The sequence below is a fragment of the Myxocyprinus asiaticus genome, chromosome 49 (assembly GCF_019703515.2).
Source record: "Myxocyprinus asiaticus isolate MX2 ecotype Aquarium Trade chromosome 49, UBuf_Myxa_2, whole genome shotgun sequence".
Lineage (NCBI taxonomy): Eukaryota > Metazoa > Chordata > Actinopteri > Cypriniformes > Catostomidae > Myxocyprinus > Myxocyprinus asiaticus.
In genome coordinates, this window is record NC_059392.1 from 25,494,828 (window position 1) to 25,515,860 (window position 21,033).

A 21,033-nucleotide genomic window follows, 5' to 3' on the forward strand; every position below is an offset into this window, starting at 1 on the left:
CTAGTATCAAATGATCAATTTATCATGATTACTCAAGGATAAGGTGTTGGAGTGATGGCTACTGTCTAGATTTGATCAAAAATGACTTTTTTCAAATAGTGATGGTGCTGTTTTTTACATCAGTAATGTCCTGACTATACTTTGTGATCAGTTGAATGCCACTTTGGTGAATTAAAGTACCAATTTCCTTCCGAAACAGCAAAATCTGTACATTATTCCAAACTTTTGGCTGCCAGTGTATATGCTAATATAGTAGTATAATATATACTTAATATAATAGAATTTAAATGCTTTGCACTAAAGGAGTCAATGAAATAAATGAAAACTGCCGTATTTTTTCTCAACACATGGCTTTATTTGATTTCTCTCTTAAATATTTTTTTCTCTCATTTCATCTCATTCTCTTCTGGAATTCACCATGCTCAGTGACTCTATCACAAGAGAGGAGCAAAACAGGGATGGTACTGTAGGACAGATGGCAAGATAAGGAGAAGAAAGAAGAAGCTTTTTGAGGAATAAACAGAAAGAGAAACACGCCAAAATGAACAAAACAATAAAAGGTGGAAGGTCAAAGCAGTGCAGGAATCTAACGTCTTTTATGAGAGAACTAAAACGGTTTACATGTACAGAGTTTGTATATAAAAAAAGAAAATTGTAATAAATAAATGTGATTAAGGGAGGCGACTTCAGCTCCTGGCTCGTGGCATGATGTGTAGAGACGTACACTACAACTGGCTGTAGGTATTCACAGGAGAGTTGTGGCGTGATGTGTTGCCAAATATTGACGTTTTACTCGTGCACCAAAGCCTCAAATTCTGAAAGAGATTCACAAAGTGAGTGTGGATTAGACTTTGTCACACTTGAAAATCATTTTGACTCCTTTATTAAATTCTTCTTAAATATTTCCATTTCTTGCTTCTCTTTGACATGCATTTCTCTCTTGATATTATTTTGCACTCACGCTGATTTTTAAAGGGTTATTTTAACAAAAAATAATTTTGGTCATCATTTACTCACCCATATGTTGTTACCATATTACTTTTTTTTTCCCCAAGGAAAACAAAAACATATTTTACAGAATATCTAAACGAATTGTTTCCAAATATTAAAATGGATTATTCAAACAGTCATGCTCCAAAAATGACAAAAAAGCTCCGACATTTTTCGCTGAAAATCTTCCTATTTTTTACGGTGTTGGGTGTAATCTGATTACAAAGTAATTAGTAACTATAATCACATTACTTTTAAGCCAAAAAGTAATGTAACACATTACAATTTAAATTCTTGTAATCCAATTACATTTACTAACTTTCGATTAAGTTAATTACTTTTAAATAATTTACTTGGGTTACACCTATTTCTAAAATAACATTATTTATGTAGCACGTCTATTTGTCTTTCTGTTACAGCAGAAGGGATAACAACCATGTACAAGGAGGAAATAAAGACATTATTTTGAATTTTTGAAGCAGGAAAGCGAATATTACATAATTTGTATTGTAATCACTTTGTCCATAAAGTAATCAGTAAAGTTATCTGATTACAATTTAGAGAAGTAATTTGTAATTTGTAGTAGATTACTGTTTTGAGTAATTTACCCAAGACTGCTCCTTTACAGTTCTCAAGTCACATTTGCGTGCATTCAAACATGGTGACTCGAGATTCGTCACACCAGGTTTCCGTAAAACATCAACCGTTCTTCTGCATCTTGTGACTGATCACAAGAAGAATTGTACAAAAGTGCAAATGAGATTTAAGAGCTATGGCAGAGGTTTTCAGTGAATAATGACTTAAATGTTGGTCTGTTACTCGCACTAACCCACTGTATGGCTTCAAAATGAATTAGTCGTATAGAGTACTGTTATGATGCTTTTTCGTTGTTTTGGAACGCAGCAGCTTGGACACTGTACAAAATAACTCTTTTTGTTAAAACAGGTTTCTAACCACATTTGGAACAAGGGTGAGTAAATAATGACAGAATTTTCATTTTTGGGTGAACCATTCCTTTTAGTGTGCTCGTTGTCTCACCATCTATGCCAATTTTTCCGTCTCCATCTTTGTCGGCGGCAGCGAGGAATGCTTTGGTCTCCTTATCGGTAAGATCTCTGCCATCTGCAGAAAAACCCTTCAGCACAAACCTGACAAAGAACACATAAATAGGTGGGATAAACATCAATCTGGCAACTAATCTAGAATTTAAAAACAACAGCTTGGACACAACTTTTGACAACTGTACATCGTTCAAGTGTGCGAGTTCTAGAATGACTTTCTGAAAGGAAATTTTCAGACTGCAGTCTGAGGTTCACATCAAGTAAGCCTCTTGTTGTCTTTTTGGTAACCCAGTTGGACAAACATCTACTTAAGTTAGTGAAACATCTTAAAGTTAACTTTCATGCAAAAAACAAAACAAAACAAAAGCAAATATACTTTGTCAAGCCAACACAATTATATACTGTAAGACCCCCCAATATTTTGACTTCCTTTGGCTGGAATTCAGGTCTTAATTTAGGTTTTCAGACCCAACCCACCCCCAAATTTGCACCCTGCACTTATAAGTGATTTCAATAATTAATGTGATATCCATTAGCATAGAGTTATATTACATAATAGATTTGTCATGTGCCAACTTGATGGCTCCCCATGGAATACTTGTCTGTTCTCAATCTGGCAACCCTGTGCTGCCCCTGCTGTTGCCCAATGATGGACAGTCATGTGCTGATAATGAGTAATAGGGGAGCAAGTCTGCTGCCAGGGGAGATATATAGAGCAAATCTATCCAAACGGGAATTTCTCTCTGTGTCCTTGAGACCAACAGGAGATGGTAATAAAGACCGAATGACACACCAGCTTTGAAAACGGGCCAAAAGTCACAATAATAAAACTAATTTATGGATGTTGCTCAAAGGATTTCATGTGCATTGCAAAGATGGGCTATGACTTTACTTGTTGGCACAACAGGGCTAGCGCTACTTCCCCCCCATACTCCCAACTGCAAGTCAATCAATGAATTTGAATGCAATTTTTTACTCTGCCCTGCGTGATCTCCAGGGTTGGGAGGGTTACTTCTGAAATGTATTCCACTACAGATTACAGAATACATGCTGTAAAATGTAATTTGTAACATATTCCCTTTGATTACTCAAATACTTCTTTAGCACTGGCAGATTTTTTTCACTTTATATTATCATTAAGAATAAAACTTTTGCAGTATCTTTTCCCTAATATTAAAGGTCTTACTAAAAGAAAAAAAGGTTATGCTCTAACTTGAATTTTCTTCATAGAATTCATTATAAAATATCACACCTGGTGACAGATGCATGTTAAGGCAAGAAACAGCATTTTAGCTTAGCATAAAGCTAACCCTTACAAAAAATCTAAACTTGCCCAAATTAGATGCACATTTTTTCACATGCAAATGAGCTTGTGATTCGCTGCAAATGTTTGCCAGAATTGCAGCTCTTTACCGCTAGCGATGAACCTCCGGTAAACGTTTGGCTACAATGGGCAATTTGCCGCAAAGCTAATTTGCATGTGAAAATGATCAGTGGCGAATTTGCGGCAAATTTGCCACGAACTCTTGATTTGTGTATTGGAAATGTTCATATGACAATTTACACAAGGTTAACTATTTTTTTCTGCTCCAAACTTCAAAACCTCACAGAGTGAACACAACAACATACTTTTCTGATCGTATGTGGATTCTGTTCATAGAATGAGGCAGAAAATATATTATTTGTAGCTTTCTATATGTTGTTAAAGGCTACATTGGTTAGCATTTCTTGTAAAAAAAAATACCCTAACCACATACAAAACATTGACAAGGCATGTAATTGTAATGTAATCATGTATTTATTGGATTTATGTTTCATCTGTCAAAGCGTTTCGAACTGTTTTTTGTTAAGATGTTCAAACACGATGTAGCTTCTCTATTAAGCACCCAAGTAAAAGTTCCTCAATGACATCAAATCCACTTTTTCACTCACAACAGTGTGAAAGTGCTCGTATGAATGAAACACATCATAAGAAAGTGTTTCACCGCTCTGGATCGCATCATTTATATGTATAAATGTTTTCCATCTGAAAGGACTAAATATTAAATGAAACTAATTACAATAAAATGCAAAGTAATCTCTTCAGTAATCTAAATACATTTAAATGTAACTGTATTCTAAATACCAATGATTTCAATTGTAACTGTAGAGGAATATTTTAAATATCTAATCCTGTGACATGTATTCTGTTACTCATCAACCCTGATGATGTCGTCACGTGATAAAATGAATTTTCGTTGTTCAACATTACGTTATTTTTTTTTTTTCAAGAGTTACACCGACGCATGTTCCAGAGTTCTTATCCTGCCTTCATTTGCTATCGGAATTATCCTACTTCCCACTTCTGAAGTGGTAATTACGAGTACGTCGTGTTCACATGCTTTGTTGTCGGAAAGAACAGGAAACATGGACAACGCCAGGTTCAGTCATTCATAATTCTTGAGGAACTTCTATTTACAGCATTAATCTAGCCGTGACATCATGGGAAAATTATGTGACTTTGGCAACGTTTTTACTAAATGAATCGACGTGGTTCACTACATGTATCGCAGCAGTACTGAGGTGAAATGTCCACTGTCTGGCGCTAAAAGCAAGTTTACTGTTCTTCCAAACAGATGACGTTTTTCAGGTTAACGTTCTGTTAAGTTTTAAATGAAAAAAACCGACATCCCTAACCGATAATGTCATAAAATCAAATACGAGGTGAAAAACGCAATTGCTGAAGTGTCTATGTCATTTTGTGGTGCTTTTATGATGATTTTGGCTCACGTGTCGACTAGTGTACACTTCAGGATTCATATCCTGATCCTGTGCTTTGCAAGGTCAACGCTCTATCGGTTGAGCTACCGCACTTGATCTCACTTGAATAAGCTTGTAAGCGCTCGTGATTATTGTTAAAGTGAATAGAAGTCATAGTAGTTGTAGCGCATCTAGTGTTTATTTCACCAGGAAACATAACATTAATCATATAAAACAGGCTAAATCGCACTCGAATATGAACTTTTAATTGTGTGTGTTTCTTACTTTAGCTCCTCCTCCTCAATGAAGCCGCTGGCGTCCACGTCGAGTGCTTTGAAGACCATCTTCACACTCTCAGCAGACAGAGCCTTCAGCCCAACCACATCAAAGAACTTTTTATGGTCGAAGCTGTCCTCGGCTGTTTATAAGAAACACGCACACTTTTATTGCTGATGACATTTTACTACTACATAGTGCTTAAAAGAATGTTTCAGGTTTAATACAAGTTAAGCTCTGTCAACAGATGCTGTTAGTACATTTAAATGCACTTTAAAAGTTCAATTTTTTCCTGATTATTGTGCACCAAAATGACTGAATTTGCTGCGGCTTTGCTCAAAAGTTGTGATGCCATTTGCTGTGTTTTTGTGTTATTTTGCAGTGAAAACTCACAAATAATCATAGTATACTTAATTCATTTGCGTCAATGACAGTGCAAGTGCATTTGCCAATATTTACTTTAATGCATAACAAAAAGATACCCCAAAAAATGGATATAACTATCCAAAGTACTGTTTGAATTAAGCAAACTTCACCCACAGGGACTATATTGGTAATACGTCACTAGAAATTCATCCGCCTGGAAAAGTAGTTCCACTGCTAAAAGTGTGATTTAGAAAACTGAGGTCAAATAACAAACATTTTTGTAAAGAAGAATTCATATAATTGCTTTAACAAAAATACAAGATGCACATTTCTGCTTTTATACCCCCCGGAATGCCTTGCCCCATAGACTTCCATTGTAAGTTCATTACACATTAGTTTTATTTTCTTTTTTCACAAACTGAGGGATAAATCGAAATTATTGTCTGTGCAAATTGATCCTGTCTCTACCAATCAATGGTAAAAACATTCCTTTAAACATAATTATTTTCCCACAGTCTTAAGACCACTTGAACTTACCTTTGAATTGATCAAGGGCTTTTTTGATATTGTCATCTTTCAAAAGGTCTTTCATGGCCATCTTGACAGCTAGGCAAACCAGAGAGAGAGAGAGAGAGAGAGAGAAAGAGGAATGTTAAGTGCTTATGACTGATGTAAATGGAAAGGAAATGTAAAATACGGTATGTGTTTGATTCAACACTATTGTCTCGGGCTCCAGACTGAAAAACTGCCATTTAATCTTTTCACTTTTATATTTCAAATTCATTAAATTGCTTATAGATCACACAACACAGTCCTCTACACATATGCAGTTGCAGTCTTGTGAGGCAGAAAATGTAAATCGCTTACAGCATTAGGGCCTAAAAATCGAAAACACTTACAGCATAGAGTGAAAAAAGTTGGAATCGCTTACCGCAGTAGGGCTTTAAAAAATCGGAATTGCTTAAATCGCTTAAGACATTAGGATGTAAAATAATAATTATTAAATCACTTATAGCGTTAGGGCGTCAAAAATATTATTATTTCGCTTGCAGTGTTAGGGCGTCAAAAATATTATTATATCGCTTGCAGCGTTAGCGCGTCAAAAATATTATTATTTCGCTTGTAGTGTTAGGGCGTCAAAAATATTATTATTTTGCTTGCAGCGTTAGGGCGTCAAAAATATTATTGTTTCGCTTGCAGCGTTAGGGCGTCAAAAATATTATTATTTCGCTTGCAGCGTTAGGGCGTCAAAAATATTATTATTTCGCTTGCAGCGTTAGGGCGTCAAAAATATTATTTTGCTTGCAGCGTTAGGGCGTCAAAAATATTATTATTTCGCTTGCAGCGTTAGGGCGTCAAAAATATTATTATTTCGCTTGCAGCGTTAGGGCGTCAAAAATATTATTATTTTGCTTGCAGTGTTAGGGCGTCAAAAATATTATTATTTTGCTTGCAGCGTTAGGGCGTCAAAAATATTATTGTTTCGCTTGCAGCGTTAGGGCGTCAAAAATATTATTGTTTCGCTTGCAGCGTTAGGGCGTCAAAAATATTATTGTTTCGCTTGCAGCGTTAGGGCATCAAAAATATTATTTCGCTTGCAGCTTTAGGGCGTCAAAAATATTATTATATCGCTTGCAGCGTTAGGGCGGCAAAAATATTATTTCGCTTGCAGCGTTAGGGCGTCAAAAATACTATTAGATCGTTTGCAGCGTTAGGGCGTCAAAAATATTATTATTTCGCTTGCAGCGTTAGGGCGTCAAAAATACGATTATTTCGCTTGCAGCTTTAGGGCGTCAAAAATATAATTATTTTGCTTGCAGCGTTAGGGCGTCAAAAATATTATTATTTCGCTTGCAGCGTTAGGGCGTCAAAAATATTATTATTTCGCTTGCAGCGTTAGGGCGTCAAAAATACTATTAGATCGTTTGCAGCGTTAGGGCGTCAAAAATATTATTGTTTCGCTTACAGCGTTAGGGCATCAAAAATATTATTTCGCTTGCAGCTTTAGGGTGTCAAAAATATTATTATATCGCTTGCAGCGTTAGGGCGGCAAAAATATTATTTCGCTTGCAGCGTTAGGGCGTCAAAAATACTATTAGATCGTTTGCAGCCTTAGGGCGTCAAAAATATTATTGTTTCGCTTACAGCGTTAGGGCATCAAAAATATTATTTCGCTTGCAGCTTTAGGGTGTCAAAAATATTATTATATCGCTTGCAGCGTTAGGGCGGCAAAAATATTATTTCGCTTGCAGCGTTAGGGCGTCAAAAATACTATTAGATCATTTGCAGCGTTAGGGCGTCAAAAATATTATTATTTCGCTTGCAGCGTTAGGGCGTCAAAAATACGATTATTTCACTTGCAGCTTTAGGGCGTCAAAAATATTATTTCGCTTGCAGCGTTAGGACGTCAAAAATATTATTATATCGCTTGCAGCATTAGGACGTCAAAAATATAATTATTTTGCTTGCAGCGTTAGGGCGTCAAAAATATTATTGTTTTGCTTGCAGCGTTAGGGCGTCAAAAATATTATTATATCGCTTGCAGCGTTAGGGCGTCAAAAATATTATTGTTTCGCTTGCAGCGTTAGGGCATCAAAAATATTATTATATCGCTTGCAGCGTTAGGGCGTCAAAAATATTATTATATCACTTGCAGCGTTAGGGCGTCAAAAATATTATTATATCGCTTGCAGCGTTAGGGCGTCAAAAATACGATTATATCGTTTGCAGCGTTAGGGCGTCAAAAATACGATTATATCGTTTGCAGCGTTAGGGCGTCAAAAATACTATTATATCGCTTGCAGCGTTAGGACGTCAAAAATACTATTATATGGCTTGCAGCGTTAGGGCGTCAAAAATACTATTATATCGCTTGCAGCGTTAGGGCGTCAAAAATACTATTATATCGCTTGCAGCGTTAGGGCGTCAAAAATACGATTATATTGTTTGCAGCGTTAGGACGTCAAAAATACTATTATATGGCTTGCAGCGTTAGGACGTCAAAAATACTATTATATCGCTTGCAGCGTTAGGGCGTCAAAAATACGATTATATCGTTTGCAGCGTTAGGGCGTCAAAAATACTATTATATCGCTTGCAGCGTTAGGACGTCAAAAATACTATTATATGGCTTGCAGCGTTAGGGCGTCAAAAATACTATTATATCGCTTGCAGCGTTAGGGCGTCAAAAATACTATTATATCGCTTGCAGCGTTAGGGCGTCAAAAATACGATTATATTGTTTGCAGCGTTAGGGTGTCAAAAATACTATTATATCGCTTGCAGCGTTAGGGCGTCAAAAATACTATTATATCGCTTGCAGCGTTAGGGCGTCAAAAATACGATTATATCGTTTGCAGCGTTAGGACGTCAAAAATACTATTATATGGCTTGCAGCGTTAGGGTGTCAAAAATACTATTATATGGCTTGCAGCTTTAGGACGTCAAAAATACTATTATATGGCTTGCAGCCTTAGGGTGTCAAAAATACTATTATATCGCTTGCAGCGTTAGGGCGTCAAAAATACTATTATATCGCTTGCAGCGTTAGGGCGCCAAAAATATTATTATATCGCTTGCAGCGTTAGGGCGTCAAAAATACGATTATATCGTTTGCAGCGTTAGGACGTCAAAAATGCTATTATATCGCTTGCAGCGTTAGGGCGTCAAAAATGCTATTATATCGCTTGCAGCGTTAGGGCGTCAAAAATGCTATTATATCGCTTGCAGCGTTAGGGCGTCAAAAATGCTATTATATCGCTTGCAGCGTTAGGGCGTCAAAAATACGATTATATCGTTTGCAGCGTTAGGGTGTCAAAAATACCATTATATCGCTTGCAGCGTTAGGGCGTCAAAAATACCATTATATCGCTTGCAGCGTTAGGGCGTCAAAAATACCATTATATCGCTTGTAGCATTAGGGCATCAAAAATACCATTATATCGCTTGTAGCATTAGGGCATCAAAAATAATATTATATCGTTTGCAGCGTTAGTGTGTCAAAAATACTATTATATGGCTTGCAGCGTTAGGGTGTCAAAAATACGATTATATCGCTTGCAGCTTTAGGGCGTAGCTTTAGGGCGTCAAAAATATTACTATATCGCTTGCAGCTTTAGGGCGTCAAAAATACGATTATATCGCTTGCAGCTTTAGGGCGTCAAAAATACGATTATATCGCTTGCAGCTTTAGGGCGTCAAAAATATGATTGTATCGCTTGCAGCTTTAGGGCGTCAAAAATACGATTATATCGCTTGCAGCGTTAGGACATCAAAAATATTATTATTTCGCTTGCAGCGTTAGGGCGTTAAAAAAATAGAAATTGCTACGATTGCTTACAGCATTAAGGTGTAAAAAAACAAAATCACTTAAATTGCTTACAGCACCTTTAATCTTAATAAGGTTGTGTTGGGGTACAACAAAACTCAAATGTATTAAAATCTCTTAAACAGTGGATTATTTGATTCCAGGTATCAGTTGATGCCAAATGATTATTAAAGGTTTTGATTTATCAAGTTCTAGTTAACATTCAAATGGCAAATGAGAATTAATGTCCAAAAGTGTTGATGTTGAACAAAATCCTCCTGCTGCTGTATCAAGTTACTGATGAACCCATTAGTGTCCAAGCTCCGGCAACTGTTGTAATGAACACTAACCAACAATGATATATGCTGCCAAGAGAACAGATTCGATTCCTCCCATTTCGGCCTTTTATGATTGCGAGAGTTCCACTCACCCGCAAATAACTTTACAGCATTCATACACTGCAAAGTTGGCATGCATAAAGCATGACAGCTGTGTATGTGTTTGTATGTTTGTCTATTTAAGTGAGGTATGTTTCATCCAAGTCTGTAGGGCAGAAAGGCCTTCTGATAAGAATGTGTCTGCCCTCTTGAGAAACTCTATCCTTCTATAGTTTGGACTGTGTGTGTGTGTGAGTGAGAGAGAGGGAGTGAGATCACAGATTATAAAGTAAAGTGACATTTGAGAAGTTTTAGAAATCTGACTGCTTCACCTCAACAAGCACTTCGAATTCGCTTTGAACTTCAAACACACAAAATACATAATGTATGGCCAGTGTACGACACACTGATGCAGCCAATCAGAGTCCAGTTGTTAAAACCAGATGTTGAACCAATCTTCACAGTACAAGTTAATTTACTAAAATTATCCATTAGGGCAAAAGGTGCTGCCATCAGAATGGAAAGAACGCTACAAAATACCATTGTATTTGTACAGCTAGCTAAGCACTTGACAAACAGGAAAGCTCACATATAAGAAATATAGGATACGTTGTACCAGCTAAGATCGTGTTTTCAAAATGATTCTTCCTTGCGCAACAGGTGTTCATTGCCATTTTGCAACGCTATAAATCACAGGATGCTGCAACAAACACCAAAAACTAGTTTAACAAATAGTTTAAGAGATACAGTACATATCATGTTTGACCACAAAATGACGTTTTAATTTGACAACGCATTAGTTTTGTGACATTTATGCCTCCCATCCACACTAGAAACCTGTTTTCCTCCAAATTTTGAGAAAAACCTATTATCGCATACTTCGGAAACGATGACGTTGAAAGCGAACACAAACGTGGTATAATTATGTTCATGGATATCTGAATACTTTAATTAGGTATAAGTCAGGTTATGCTCATAATAATAATAATAATAATAATAATAATAATAAATTAAATGAGATCTCTTCAATGTCTCAAATCTTTCTCCTAGAAGAAATCAAATGGAGAGACAAGTCTCCTCCTCAGATGTTCTCCAGAGGACAAGAATCGAGTAATCAAGATTCTCTAGAGTTTCGAGATCTCAAAAATGTCTCAAAATTTGCTCAGATTTGCAGAGATCCCAAAGTCTGCAATCCAAAGTCATAGATATCAATATGAACTCAACTATGCTTGAGTTTGCTTTGCTATGCTAGCAAAATTATCTCAGCTATGCTATCCACATTCATTCACACAATTTTCTTACTGGAGTTGTCTCAATTGTGCCAATTTAATTTTTCTACAGGAATTTTAGGAGAAACATCTGCAGACAAAGTTGATACCTAAATAAAACATATCTACAAACTTATTTGCAAACATTTGAGCAACAAAATTTTTCTCTGGGCGAATTCCTATAATACCGAATAAGACGAATGAATGAATATCGCCTGTCACGATCTAAACTCTATCTTACCTGTGTGAAGGGAAAGCTGACAGAAGGAGAGGGATGGAGAAAGTGTGAGAATGAAAGAGAGAGAGAGAGCCAGAGGTGAGAGATGGGGGTCCACCAGGCGTCTTATATACTCTGGCTAACCCTATGTCTATTTCAGGAGAGACTGGGTCATAATGCAACACGTAGGAGAATGAAGGAGTGTGTGTGTGTTTGTGCGTGTGTGTGAGAGAGAGAGACCACTTTCTTGGTAGCACTAACGAATCAAATGCTACTATTAATAATCAGGTCTCATTTGATTTCTTGTGACCTCTCAGTAAATCTTTGTCTCCTTCTCTGTTTTCAGTGTTAAAGGGATAGTTCACCCAAAAATCTGTCAAGATTTACCCCTTATATCGTTTCAAACACGTATGACTTTCTTTCTTAATCAGGACACAAAAGGAGGTTTTAAGAACATTGCGGGCCATCTTTTAACAATAGCAGTTGATAGCGCCTCACTTTAAAGCTCAAAAAAGGATGCAAAAGTATCATAAAAGTAGTTGATGTGACTCCTGCATCATATTCTATGTCATAATTTGCCATCATGTACTTTTATTACAACTTGTCATGAGACCCGTTTGACTTTTTGTCACCACATTTCCTAACAAGAAGTCTGGGCAGGACATATCAAAAAGCCAGTAGGCTTTAGTGACGTCACGGACATGAACCAACATTCTCTACTTGCTTGTTGGTTTAAGGTTGTATTAGGGGAAGTGACAAGAGCATCTGATTGGAGAAAATTCTGTTAAGTGCAAGATGAGTCGTCAATATTTTTGGTCCAAGACTGTAAATTTTACATCCGTATATATCGGCAAAAAGTTAATTTTGTCAACTTTTAGGAGTACACCAGCATATAAATTACCTCAAAGCCAACAGACATGGACTAAAAGCCACAAAACTCTACTTAAGTCCAGCCACTGAAATAACTTTGCCCGAGACTTCACTGATGAACATTTAAGAAACTTGATGAAAGACAGTAAGAACCTCCTTACATATGTTTACACAACACCAGTGCATGGTGGGTATACATAGCCCTACGTGATCCATCTTAATGTGACACTATATGAATAAGAATGTCTCTATCAAAACAGCTGGGTTTCAGATGTCTTTTAAATCACCAGAGACTTTCTATAGTCTATTCCAGCATCTCTCCATCACCTTCTTTTCCTCTTCGGAGATAAATACACTACATGGCCCAAAGTAAGTGGACACCCAAACACCGCACCCATCTGTTCAACATTTAATTTCAAATCCATTGACATTAAGAGTGAGTTGGTCCTGCCTTTGCAGCTATAATAGCTTCCACTCCTTTGACTTTCTTTGACGACTGGAACATGGCTTTGGGGATTTGCAAGAGCTTCAATGAGGTCAGACACTGATGTTGGGTGATGGGGTCTGGCTCAAAGTTGGTGTTGTAATTCATCCTAAAGTTATTCAGCGGGGTTCAGGACTGGGCTTTGTGCAGGGCATTGACGTTTTTTCACACTATATTCAGTAAAATGTGTTTTCTCTTTTTTTTATTTTCCAGTAAACATTTCTAAACATTTGTATTTTAAGATACAGTGCATCCGGAAATTATTCACAGCGCTTCACTTTTTCCACATTTTGTTATGTTACAGCCTTATTCCAAAATGGATTAAATTCATTATTTTCCTCAAAATTCTACAAACAATACCCCATAATGACAACGTGAAAGAAGTTTTTTGAAATCTTTGCAAATTTATTAAAAATAAAAAATGAAAAAAAATCACATGTACATAAGTATTCACAGCCTTTGCTCAATACTTTGTTGAAGCACCTTTGGCACCAATTACAGCCTCAAGTCTTTTTGAGTATGATGCTACAAGCTTGGCACACCTATTTTTGGGCAGTTTCTCCCATTCTTCTTTGCAGGACCTCTCAAGCTCCATCAGGTTGGATGGGGAGCCGTCGGTGCACAGCCATTTTCAGATTTCTCCAGAGATGTTCAATCGGGTTCAAGTCTGGGCTCTGGCTGGGCCACTCAAGGACATTCACAGAGTTGTCCTGGAGCCACTCCTTTGTTATCTTGGCTGTGTGCTTAGGGTCGTTGTCCTGTTGGAAGATGAACCGTCGCCCCAGTCTGAGGTCCAGAGCGCTCTGGAGCAGGTTTTCATCAAGGATGTCTCTGTACATTGCTGCATTCATCTTTCCCTCGATCCTGACTAGTCTCCCAGTTCCTGCCGCTGAAAAACATCCCCACAGCATGATGCTGCCACCACCATGCTTCACTGTAGGAATGGTATTGGCCAGGTGATGAGCGGTGCCTGGTTTCCTCCAGACATGACGCTTGCTATTCAGGCCAAAGAGTTCAATCTTTGTTTCTCATGGTCTGAGAGTCCTTCAGGTGCTTTTTGGCAAACTCAAGGCGGGCTATCATGTGCCTTTTACTGAGGAGTGGCTTCCGTCTGGCCACTCTACCATACAGGCCTGATTGGTGGAGTGCTGCAGAGATGGTTGTTCTTCTGGAAGGTTCTCCTCTCTCCACAGAGAAATGCTGGAGCTCTGTCAGAGTGACCATTGGGTTCTTGGTCACCTCCCTGACTAAGGCCCTTCTCCCCCGATCGCTCAGTTTGGCCAGGCGGCCAGCTCTAGGAAGAATCCTGGTGGTTCCAAACTTCTTCCATTTATGGATGATGGAGGCCACTGTGCTCATTGGGACCTTCAATGCTGCAGAACTTTTTCTGTACCCTTCCCCAGATCTGTGCCTCGATACAATCCTGTCTCGGAGGTCTACAGACAATTCCTTGGACTTCATGACTACAGTTGATTGGACATGATGTGTGCCTTTCCAAATCATGTCCAGTCAACTGAATTTACCACAGGTGGACTCCAATCAAGTTATAGAAACATCTCATGGATGATCAGTGGAAACAGGATGCACCTGAGCTCAATTTTGATTGGCTGTGAATACTTATGTACATGTGATTGTTTTTCATTTTTTTATTTTTAATAAATTTGCAAAGATTTCAAACAAACTTCTTTCACGTTGTCATTATGGGGCATTGTTTGTAGAATTTTGAGGAAATAATGAATTTAATCCATTTTGGAATAAGGCTGTAACATAACAAAATGTGGAAACACTGTACATTTACATAAACAAGAAAAATAACTCTTTGTCCATTGGTTAAGAAAAATAAATTTAATTCAAAGGAAAACTAAATAATTTTTTGCAGTGTGGCGTCCTAGTACCACAATGAAAGTCACTGACCTATTTGGTATGCACCATTCAACATAATCACAAATTAATTCAACATGTTACTTATGAAAATTTAAATTGAGCTGAATTAGTGCCATCCCTATTAGACATTTTTGCATCAATTCAAGCATGAACACGTTTTCCTCTTGCGCTATTGATAGAATGTTGCTCCAGCAACCTCAGAGAAATGGGTTCTAGTCTCATGGAGTCCAGGAAGTGATCATATTCACATCGAGACATGGGTTCTGGTCCTATGGAAACCAGGAAGTAATTGCTTTCATGTCACGACATGGCTCCTGGTCCAATGGAAACCAGGAAGTAATCACGTTCACTCCGATACACAGGTTCTGGTCCCGTGGAAACCAGAAAGTAATCATGTTCACACTGAGACACAGGTTCTGGTCCCATAGAACCTAAGAAGTGATCGCGTTCACTTCAAGACACAGGTTATGGTCCCGTGGAAACCAGGAAATAATCACGTTCACTCTGTTCAACTCACTCGTGGGTTCTGTTCCTGTGAGAAACCGGAAGTAATTACGTTTACACTGAGATATGGGTGCTGGTCCCGTAGGAACCAGGAAGTAATCACGTTCAATCTGAGACATGGGATCTGGTCTTGTGGAAACCAGGAAGTAATCATGTTCACTCTGAGACACGGGATCTGGTCCAGTGGAAATCAGGAAGTAATCGTGTTTACACCTAAACGTGGGTTCTGGTTCCATAGAAACCAAGAAGTAATCGTGTTTACACCTAAATATGGGTTCTGGTCCACGTACACTCTGAGATACAGGTTCTGGTCCCATAGAACCTAAGAAGTGATCGCGTTCATTTCAAGACACAGGATCTGGTCCAGTGGAAATCAGGAAGTAATCGTGTTCACTCTGAGACGTGAGTTTTGGTCCCGTGGAAACCAGAAAGTAATCGCGTTCACTCTGAGACGTGGGTTATGTTCCCGTGGAAACAAGGAAGTAATTGCGTTTTGTCTGAGACATGTGTGCTGGTCCTGTAGGAACCAGGAAGTAATTGCATTCACTCCAAGACACGGGTTCTGGTCCCATGGAAACCAGGATGTAATCACATTCATGCTGAGACATGGGTTCTGGTCCCATGGAAACCAGAAAGTTATTGCTTTCATATCGCAACACGGCTCCTGGTCCAATGGAAACCAGGAAGTAATCACATTCATTCTGAGACGTGGGTTATGGTCCCGTGGGAACCAGGAAGTATTCAAGTTCACTCCGAGACAAGGGTGCTGGAAGTAATCGTGTTTACATCTAAACGTGGGTTCTGGTCCCGTAGAAACCAAGAAGTAATCATGTTCACTCCAAGACACAGGTTCTGATCCCATGGAAACCTGGAAGTAATCACGTTCAAGCTGAGACATAGGTTCTGGTCCCGTGGAAACCAGGAAGTAATCACGTAAACTCTGAGGCATGGGTTCTGGTCCCGTGAAAAGCTGGAATCGCGTTCAATAAACAATGGTGAGCATGATTTGGAGATTGCATTTTTGCTCTAAGATTACATTTATACTCCACTGACGGTTAGGTTTAGGATTGGGGTTAGGGTTAGGGAATAGGCTTACTTAAACATTCCTGGTGACTGTATTACATCATTTACAGCTAAAAATACAACTTGCTTGCATGAGCCCATATGTTCAACAACACTTCCAGCTTCGGCCACTGGAGGCGTGGATTTATAAATTTAGTAAATACAGAACGATTTCAACAGGAGAACTTTTGACATACTGTAGCCAAATTCACAGTGTACTACTGCAAAAGGTTTGTCTAAAGAGATTGCAGGGTTGTATGCTTGATTTTAAGGGGTGTATCATAAATAGCCAAACCCGTTAATTAGAAATGGGGTGTGTCCACATACTTTTTGTGATGTTGTATATCTCCAGGCTGAAAGCAGGTCTCAAGGATCTTTAGTATATTGTGCACTATACACAATGTACACAATGTATACGTCTCCCATACCCCGTCCCCCTTCTCTTTCTCTGTTGTACAAAATGTATTTGTTTTCCTCTGCTAGTGACACTCAAGGCCAGGGGCCAAATTCATCTAGACACTCTGACATTGTCAGGGATCTGTGGATATATGGTGTGATAATCAGAGGCTCTGTGTGTGTTTAAGCATTTATTATTGTGTATACTTTATATATAATGTACCTTTTACAAGATTTGGTCACAATGTTGCCTCTGGATTTATATAGACATGAAGGTGAATAAGTGTGTGTGTGTCTCATCTTGCACCTCTCAGCAGTTTCTCTTTGGAACCTTAGAAAGTGGCACTCAGTCCTGTCATCTCAGTTAGCCGATGTAAAAATACTCACCACATTCACACACACACACACACACACACACACACACACACACACTTTTGTTTCTCTATCATAGTGGGGACTTTACATTGACTTCTATTGTATTTATACTGAGCTAACAATATTTTCTTTCTTTTGCATGTTTATATTAATATCCTTCAAAATTTCTACTTTTGTTTTACACAGAAAATATAACAGCATACAGGTTTGGAACGGGTGAGTAAACAATGACAGAATTTCTATTTTTGATTGAACTATTCCTTTTTATGTGTCAATTTTAATAATATACAGGTAGAGTGTTGTGTTTGAGATATTTTATGAAAAAATCAAAAAGGAGTCCCAAGAAGTCCTTCTCTCCAGGATTCCCTTTTAACACAGCACTTCAGACATAGGCTTACTGTCACTGTAGCTTGATCCTGACCACATGACTGAGATCCTCCCTTCCTGTACTGTTTGACCCTCTGTTTTCTCATCATGCAAGAGTGTTTCACTATTTCTAATGCACTATTACATTACTCTGCCTCAGCAATACCTACACAAACACATACACACAGATGGAGCTGTGGAGGAGAGACGGAAAAACAGAGGCAGAAAGAAAGACAGAGTGATACAGGTATAAATAGACCGAAAACTGATCTGCAAATGGACTGTCCTTCTGCTAATAAATAAGGAGTGATGAGAGGACCCAGCGGGGAGGATGAAGATAGTGATTGGTCGGTTAGAAAAAGTACTGTGGTGATACCATGGTACAGGGATGACTTCAGATAGTAATACCATGGTACTTTCATATATACACCAGGGTAGCGTATGGTAACAACATTCGCATTACATGATTTTTTACATGGTAGAACCATTGTACTTTTTGGTACTGTTTTACTCCACAGTGAGGAGTGAGTGACACAAGTGCAACTGTTCAGTTGTATCGAACTGAAGACCACCCCCCCGCCCATAACGTTTATGGATTTTGCCCCCTTCATTCCCATTTTAAGTACCTCACTGTAACCCAAATTTCTTTTCTTTTTTTTTTTTTTTTTAAAAAGGAGGGACTTTTATATCTTTTTCAAGGTGTGGTAAGTGCATTTGGTTGAATATTACCTACAAACCATTGTGCAAGAGGAGGAGTTTGTGACTGTACGTGACAAGGGGGGTCCGTCTAGGGGTATCCAGATGCAATTATATGACGATAGTGATAGTGTGTCCCAGTATGGTGTACTATCTTTCTACATACTCATTTTACTCCAACGAAGTACATACTGTTAGTGTATAGTATAAACAAACTGGGACTCAAAGCCAAGCAAAAAGATAGGTTAGCTAGTAAATTCCATATTTCCAGAATGAAATGCCGATTTGCAGTGATCAGCAGAATCTGTTGTTGATAGAGTCTGTCAGAAGGTGCCGTCTGAGGCCCACAGCAGGTGGATTATTACACAAGAGAACAGGTGCTGTGGAGTGCCGGCAGCTGTGTGTGTATACTTGCATATGTATGTAAATTGGACAAAATCTCCCTTTAGGGACATTTTGGGACATCCTTATTTTGAAAAATGAGCCATACAAAAAAAAAAAAAAAAAAAAACAAATTATTCTAAAAATGCTAAATGTTTTCTGTTAGGGGCAGGGTTTGTCTATAGTTACAGACGGATCTCAGTTACTTCGGAAACGGTAGGTTGACTTTTCTTGAGCTAAACTCAGTCTGTGCTTACTGGAGTTCGAAGTACTGCCCCCAGTGGCAGAAGCGGGAAGTGTTTTTAAATGTAAGTTCACGCAAGTAGGTATAGCTGCAGGCCGGAGACTTCCAAATGGGGGCAGAATCTCCAAAAGAGGGCGGGGTACTCCAAAAGGTGGCAGGATTACTCCGAAAGGCAGTTGCGCCAGCTCCAAAAGGGGGCGTCACTTCCACTCACAGTTAAGTTTAGGGAAAGGGTTAGGTTAGGGGCTCCCTATATCTTCAATGGTGATTTGGAGCTCACTCCCCTTTTTAGAACAATGCCTGCAGCTATACCCTTCTCAGGGCACATGTGAGCTCCAGTCTCCAGGTGAAATGTCCACAGAGGGGCGCCAAAATCGAGTTGTAAAGTGAGTTATTTTTAGCTGTAAAGGATGTAATGAAAACGGAACCTCAGATTTGCGCTCGTCACTGATTAAAGTGCAAACAAGATTATTTCCTGGTTTCAACACGAGATGAATTCCAATCGAAATTGAGCATCCCTATGCCCTACTCACTCCGAAGGGAAGAACACTTGAAGTGAGTACTCTGAAGAGAGTATGGCATTAGTGTATGAATATACCATCCGCTAACAGTCTTATGCAAGGGAACTTCGTGAAAAGATTCAATTTCTTACTTTCAGTTGGAACGACCCTTCAACCTACAAACTACAGACAGATTACGTAATCATCTCTTCAGTTGTTTCAGCATATTAAGCAGGGATAGGAGAAAAAATGACACAAAATAGTTTTAACTTTTAACATGGCATCTTAAGTATGCTGCTTTTATGGCGTGAGACGATAAAAAACAGCTATATGCAATACAGCGGCTAAAGATGTCTCAATGACGCATGTGTCAATAGACCAACAATTAAAAAATAGCACAGATGAAACACAAGAAAGTGTCCTGTGTGAATGGCCCCAAGGAATGTAACATTTTCCGTAACAGTGTACGGATTCGAAGAAGCAAGTTTTTACACTCTTTTCTGCTCATTCTCTGACAACATATGTGTGAACAGTAAACACAGGCATGTATGTAACCTGTAGGTTTAGTTTTCTGAGCGTGGTATTGGCCTCTGGCCTTGAATTGAGACCATGACACTGTCACTATTTCTCACTGAAGTTGCAATGTGAAACCTCACACACACAGCATCTCACACACGATCCCGGGAGCTGAAAGGAGAAAAAACAAAAAAACAAAAACACAGCTGCTGTGACCTTGAACTAAAATGTAGTGTCTATGTGTGTGTACGTATGTGATTGCAACATTGTAAGGTTCACCCTCTTGGATTAAAACTCAAACTGCCTTCACACTGTTGACATTCCCAGGCTTAAGAGACCTTAGAAGTACATTTACAGAGGGATATTACAGTGCAATACACTATAACACAAAATGACTCCAGAGATGGTGGGCCTGGACAGAAGAATGCTTATTAAATATATTTGATCAATGATTACAGATATAGAGCTGTTACACATAAATGTAATGAGAACTTTAAGGAAAATGTATCAATGTTTGTTTGTCACTTTGTAAATCTGCATGTTCCCAGTTTGGTTTGGTGCCCCCTAGCGGTCAGTCGTTACCACTGCACTTTCAATCCTTTTACTATCGGTTTATTCTGGTGATGTTCCCTAAATCCATCCGTCTTCTATAGCCGCTTGTCCTATATAGGTTCACGGGTAGTGCTGGAGCCTATCCTAACTGTCTTGGGCCGAAAGCAGGGAAACACAGGAGCGCCGCATTTTTAGGTACCATGTCAGCTTAAAAAGAGCTTCAAATAATAATAATAATAATAATAATAATAATAATTTAAATTCCATCTCAATACACCTTATTCTGCTCTGTTCATGGAGCTACATCTAGCTGTTATAGCAGAATTATGCATTTGGTGTTATTGGCCCCTAACTAATTTTTTTGTATTATTAATTTAATTATTACATTTTGGTTTCACAATATTCTCTTAAAAGATTAATTTTCTAAGATGGTGCCAATACACACACACACACACAAATAAATAAAAAATAAAACTATAAAAAATCAAATATATATATATATATTTGCTGCTTGTTTGATTTACTTAAAGGTTCACTCAGTCATTTTTTCCTGACTAAAAAAGTTTTACTCCAAAATAAATGAATAGTCATTTTGAAACATAT

At 38.3% G+C, this 21,033-nt stretch overlaps 1 protein-coding gene across 2 annotated transcripts in view; it reads right to left on the reverse strand.

Moving 5' to 3' along the window:
• Positions 1–326: 326 nt before the first annotated feature.
• LOC127438368 (parvalbumin-7-like) overlaps positions 327–21,033 on the reverse strand; it is a 46,068-nt gene continuing 25,361 nt past the window's right edge. The window contains exons 1-5 of one of the 2 annotated variants that reach the window (XM_051693911.1): positions 11,625–11,723; positions 5,970–6,038; positions 5,076–5,208; positions 2,029–2,138; positions 327–815 (exon numbers count right to left, since the gene is read on the reverse strand). In XM_051693911.1, coding sequence (XP_051549871.1) covers positions 790–815; positions 2,029–2,138; positions 5,076–5,208; positions 5,970–6,030 — 330 coding nt within the window. In that variant the 5' untranslated portion in view covers positions 6,031–6,038; positions 11,625–11,723 and the 3' untranslated portion in view covers positions 327–789. Of the gene's footprint in view, positions 816–2,028; positions 2,139–5,075; positions 5,209–5,969; positions 6,039–11,624; positions 11,724–21,033 lie in introns of those variants that run through there. The other variant, XM_051693912.1, reaches the window with a different exon arrangement.